Source organism: Etheostoma spectabile, unplaced genomic scaffold (genome assembly GCF_008692095.1).
Source record: "Etheostoma spectabile isolate EspeVRDwgs_2016 unplaced genomic scaffold, UIUC_Espe_1.0 scaffold280, whole genome shotgun sequence".
Lineage (NCBI taxonomy): Eukaryota > Metazoa > Chordata > Actinopteri > Perciformes > Percidae > Etheostoma > Etheostoma spectabile.
Genome location: NW_022605578.1, coordinates 439,674 through 445,276, shown reverse-complemented (window position 1 = coordinate 445,276; position 5,603 = coordinate 439,674). Strand labels below are relative to the sequence as shown.

General features: G+C 56.0%; 1 protein-coding gene across 1 annotated transcript; it reads right to left on the bottom strand.

The window, feature by feature from the left end:
- Positions 1-2,529: 2,529 nt before the first annotated feature.
- On the bottom strand, positions 2,530-5,199 carry LOC116685985 (uncharacterized). Its single transcript, XM_032510915.1, is given in 3 exon segments — positions 2,530-3,108; positions 3,110-4,125; positions 4,128-5,199. Coding segments are annotated over 3 exon segments (2,667 nt in total).
- Between the last annotated feature and the right edge of the window lie 404 nt (positions 5,200-5,603).

The window sequence follows — 5,603 nt, the reverse complement described above, 5'->3', positions numbered from 1 at the left end:
GAGACTTCTGGTAACCGTGGAGTTTGTTCAGACATAGTGCTCGGTAGAATGGGACTCGGGTTGCATCTCTGATGTCGGAGTTTTTTTGTTGTTTTTTTTAAACTGCCTGCTGGCTCTAACCAGTTTTTTTGAATGTCTGAAACTTTCTTGCTGTGTTTTATAAAAAAAAATAAAAGGCAGTTGCGGTATAAATAAATAATATTACAAATTAAGACACACAAACACATTCCAACCCCCCGCCCCCCTCTCTCTCTTTGTTTCTCTCTCTCTCTCTCTATATATATATATATATATACACTACCGGTCCAAAGTTTGGGGTCACTTAGAAATGTCCATACCACTCCATTATAGACAGAATACCAGCTGATCTTTAATGCAGTATCTACATTACCCATTATAACAACCATTCATTCAATCATCAAGGCACATTATGTTTACTAATCTGATTTCATTTTAAAAAATAACTAAAAAACACTGGCAAACCTATTTGCAATTATGTCAGCACATAATGTAATCTGATTACTGCCTGGTTAAAAAACAAGGCAACTGATCTCAGCTGGTATTCTGTCTATAAGGAGTGCAATGGAAATTTCTAAGGGACCCAAACTTTGGACCGGTAGTGTGTGTGTGATATATATCTATATATATATAATATATATAATTAGATAGTAGATAGATAGATAGATGATAGATAGATAGATAGATAGATAGATAGTAGATAGATATACTATCTATTTCTATCTATCTATCTATATCTTTATATATATTCTTCACTCACTAGGCACAGACATCACAATACCTGGTGGGAAAAAAAAAGAACCAATAAAAAAAAATTGATCACACTGATAATAGAAAAATTTAAAGTTAAAAAATATAGTTTATTATGAGTATGAAACTCTTGTTTATTACATTTACTTAATATTGCAACCACATTGCTGTATTATTGTTGCAAAACTTGTTATATACTGTAGGCCTATATAGTTGTTACCAGACACACCATTGATCTGAATGCTGATTCTGTCATGTATATAGATTTCAAATCAGCAATAATATAACAATTTCTTATCAACTCATATCAATTGCATGCTTAAATAACAACGGTTAAGCCCCGCACTTTCAAGAGAACGTTCTGGGTTACGTATGTAACCCTTGTTCCCCGAGATAGGGAACGAGACACTGCGTCGTGTTACGACACTATGGGAACGCCTTAGGCATGACAGGGCTGAATGCAAATGAAACTACTCCAATCCTATTGGTCCTAGTGAGAACGGTAGCATGGTGACGGCATAACCTTTAGGGCATATAAGCACACGGCACATAGCTCTTAGCTCTTACTATGAAGCAAGGCACTCCAGCGGGGCGAGGGGCGGCGAACCGACGCAGTGTCTCGTTCCCCTATCTCGGGGAACAAGGGTTACATACGTAACCCGAGACGTTCCCCTTCGAGGGGAACTCGAACTGCGTCGGTTACGACACTATGGAAACGAGATACCCACTAACCCGCGCCGAACCCCGCCTGCCCAGCATGCAAGCAACCCTTGGGCACGACTAGGAGGAGAGCACCCGGGTGCCGGAGCGGAGGAAGGTCCAGACTATAAAACCTGAAGAAGGTGTGAGGAGTGGCAGCCAGCTGCATCACAAACCCCTGAAGAGACGCCCCAGAGAGGAGAGCCGTAAGTAGCGGCGCCATGCCCCTGTGGAGTGAGCCCGTACAGCATAGGTGAGGCAAACGCGCACTGATAGGCCAGGGAGATAGTCTGAACAATCCAGTTGCTGATAGTATGTTTGGAAGCGGGGAACCCAGCTTGGGGGACCCGAAACACACCAGCAACTGTCCGTCTTCCTCCACCGGGAGGACTCAGAGCGAAGACGCTCAGCGCTCTGACGGGCAGAGCAAATGGGCCTCCGTCCTCCGCCGTCCACATGAGGTGGGAGGATGAAACGCCTGCAGTACAATGGGCCCTGCAACAGAGGACTGCACCTTGGGAACGTAGCCCGGAATGGGGTGCAGGATGGCCCTCACATTACCCGGGGCAAACTCCAGGCACCGGGGAGCAACCGAAAGAGCCTGGAGGTCCCCCACCCTCCTCAGAGAAGTGATAGCAAGGAGGAAGGCCATCTTCAGGGTCAGGAACTTGGCCTCAGCCGACTCCACGGGCTCGAAGGGGGCCTCAGCCAAAGCTTCGAGAACCACCGCCAGATCCCAGGTGGGAATCCTAGGGCGAGTCGCAGGTCTCATCCTCCGGGTCCCACGGAGAAACCGCACGACCAAGGGAAGTCTCCCCAGAGACCCATCTCCCGAAGGGGCGTGGAAAGCCGAAATGGCTGCCACGTAAACCTTGAGGGTGGATGGGGAAAGGCCCGCAGAGAAGCGGTCCTGCAGAAACTCCAGCACCCGAACCACCGGGCAGGTAACTGGGTCCAGCATGCGTCCACTGCACCAGGCAGAGAAGACGTTCCACTTCAGGCCATACATCCTCCGTGTAGACGGGGCCCTGGAGCTGAGGAGAGTCTCGACCGCTCCTTCCGTCAGGCACGCCTCCAGGTACTGGGCCCCCTCAAGGGCCAGACCCACAGCCGCCACAGGGCGGGGCAAGGGTGAAGAACCCGGCCCCCGTCCTGGGATAGCAGGTCCCTCCTCAGAGGGACGCGCCACGGCAGACCGTCCAGGAGCGCCATCAGGTCCGAGAACCACACCCGGGTCGGCCAGAAAGGAGCTACCAGAAGCAGGCAGATGCCCTCCCGACGGACCCTCTCCAGGATCCCCGGGAGCAGGGCGACTGGGGGAAAAGCGTACAGACGCAGCCTCGGCCACTCCCGCACCATGGCGTCCAGCCCTAGCGGGGCCGGCGGCGTCAGGGAGAACCACAGAGGACAGTGCGTAGACTCCTGAGACGCAAACAAGTCCACGTCTATAGGTCCGAACCTTGCGCACAAGGACTCCACCACCTCGGGGTGGAGCCGCCATTCCCCGGGCCTCAGCCCCTTTCTCGACAGCAGGTCCGCACCCTGATTCTGAAGTCCAGGGATAAACATCGCCCTGAGAGAGAGCAGTCTCCGCTGGGACCACAGGAGGATCTGATGCGCCAGTCTGCAGAATCCTATCTGGATTCAGATAGGCCACCACAGCTGTATTGTCGGACCTGACCAGCACGTGATGACCCAGGAGTGCAGGCAGGAAGCTCCGCAGAGCTCGGAACACGGCCAGCATCTCGAGGCAATTGATGTGCCATGACGAGTGACGCTCCTGCCAAACACCCTTCGCCGAGCGGTCGTCCATGACCGCGCCCCACCCGGTGAGGGAAGCGTCTGTCGAAACGATTACACGGCGACAGGGAGCCCCCAGCGCGGGTCCTTGGGACAGGAACCAAGGCTTCTTCCACACCGACAGGGCACGAAGACATTTGTGCGCAACCCGTATCAGGCGGAATGGGTTCCCCCTCGGGGAGAACCCCTTGGACTTCAGCCACCACTGCAGGGCCCTCATGTGCAGAAGACCAGAAGGTATCACGCTGGAAGCAGCCGCCATGAGGCCCAACACCCTCTGGAAGTGTTTCACTGTGATGGCGTGGCCCAGCCTCACACCCTTCACCGCGGCCAGAAGGGACTCGACACGAGCCGGAGACAGACGTGCCAGCATTGTCAACGAGTCCTACACCACCCCTAAGAAGACAGTCCTTTGGGTGGGTGCTAGCACACTCTTCCCCTCGTTGAGCCTCAGCCCTAAACGAAGAAGATGAGCAAGGACGACATCTCGATGCCGAACCGCCAACTCCCGAGACTGAACCAGGATAAGCCAGTCGTCGATGTAATTGAGGACCCGGATGCCCTGGAGCCGCAGAGGGGCCAGCGCCGCATCCATACACTTGGTGAAAGTGCGAGGGGAGAGTGCCAGGCCGAAGGGAAGAACCCGATACTGGTACGCCACGCCCCCGAAGGCGAACCTCAGGAACTTCCTGTGGGAAGGACGAATGGAGATGTGGAAGTAAGCGTCCCTCAGATCCACGGTGAAAAACCAGTCCTCGGACCGGATGTGACACACGATGGCGGGGATGGTGAGCATCTTGAACCTGTATTTCCTCAGAGACCGGTTTAGAACCCGCAGATCCAGAATAGGGCGCAGACCCCCGTCCTTCTTGGAACCAGGAAATACCGGCTGTAGAAACCGGACCCGCTGTCCTGCGGGGGAACGAGCTCCACGGCCCCCTTCTCCAGCAGCGAGCGCACTTCCAGTCCCAGCACCAGGCCCTGGTCCGGGCGCACCACAGTCCGGACCACCCCAGAGAAGCCGGGGGGGCGGACCCGGAACTGCAGCCTGTACCCTTCGACGACAGTGCGCAGAACCCATGGGGACATGTTCACCAAACCGCGCCAAGCGTCTGCAAAATCCGCCAGCGGAACCAACCCCTCGGGGCTGGTGGCCAGTGCGACGTGCCGATCGCGGAAGAGCCCCTGAAGCGGGCTGCCAGGAAGAACCCGCCGACGACCTGTAGTCCAGGAGCCGAACCTCCGGCCCACTGCCACCCCTCGGGGAAGGCAGAGCGGAGAAGGCCCGCCGGCGGCGGCCAGTGCGTCCCGAGCGCCACGCTGCGGACAACAACGCCAGCGGCGCCCTGGAGGGGACCTCAGTCGGCTCGGGGGCCAACACACAGTCAGGACCGCCTCGCCTTCCCCCTCCGAGACCGGATGACGGCCCTCAGGTCCGACCTGCGGGGGGGGTGCGCGGGAGCGTTGCCCAGCGTCCCAAGCCACTCGAGGGGGACCGCGAGAAGCCACACTCTGTCTCTGGCGCCGGCGGTGGGAGCTGGTAGAGGGCTGAGAAGGGCCAGCCGACCCAGCAGAGCGGGATCCAGTCCGGCGAGGGAAAAACTGCTGGAATGCCTCCCCCTGGGACCTCACATGGCGAAACCTGTCGACGACAGAGTTCACCGCCTCCCCAAACAGGCCCGTAGTAGAAACCGGCGCATCCAGAAGGAATTCTCTGTCCTTCTGCCTGATGTCCGAAAGGTTCAGCCAAAGGTGTCTCTCCGTGGCCACCAACGCAGACATGGAGCGACCCACAGCCCGGGCCGTAGCCTTGGTGGCACGAAGCGAAAGATCCGTGGCCCGGCGTAGCTCCGCCAACTCCTCCTCAGAGGGGCCTCCTCTCTCGTCCATCTCCAGCAGCAGGTCCGCCTGGTAGGCCTGCAAAACCGCCATGGTGTGCAAGCACGCACCAGCCTGGCCTGCCGCCATATACGCCTTCCCCACCAGCGAGGAAGTCACCCGACACGGACCCGTCGGCAGCGCCGGCTTGCCAAAAGAAGACGTCAGCTGGGAAGAGAGGTAACTAGCAAGAGAGTCTCAACCCGCGCATCGTCCCGTAGCCGCAGTCCTTACCTGCACATTGCCAAACTCCAGCAGCTGGGGAGTAGAAAGCCGGGCAGAATAAGGTTTATCCCATGATCTACACAATTCACTGTGCAAATCCGGAAAAAAACGGCATGAATCGGGCGCGGGGCACGGAGTGGCTCCGCAGGAAGCGATCATCCAGCCTGCCACCAGCGTTAAGCTCCCTCACAGCCTGTGGCCAATCCAGTCCGAGTTTTGCCACGGCCCGAGTC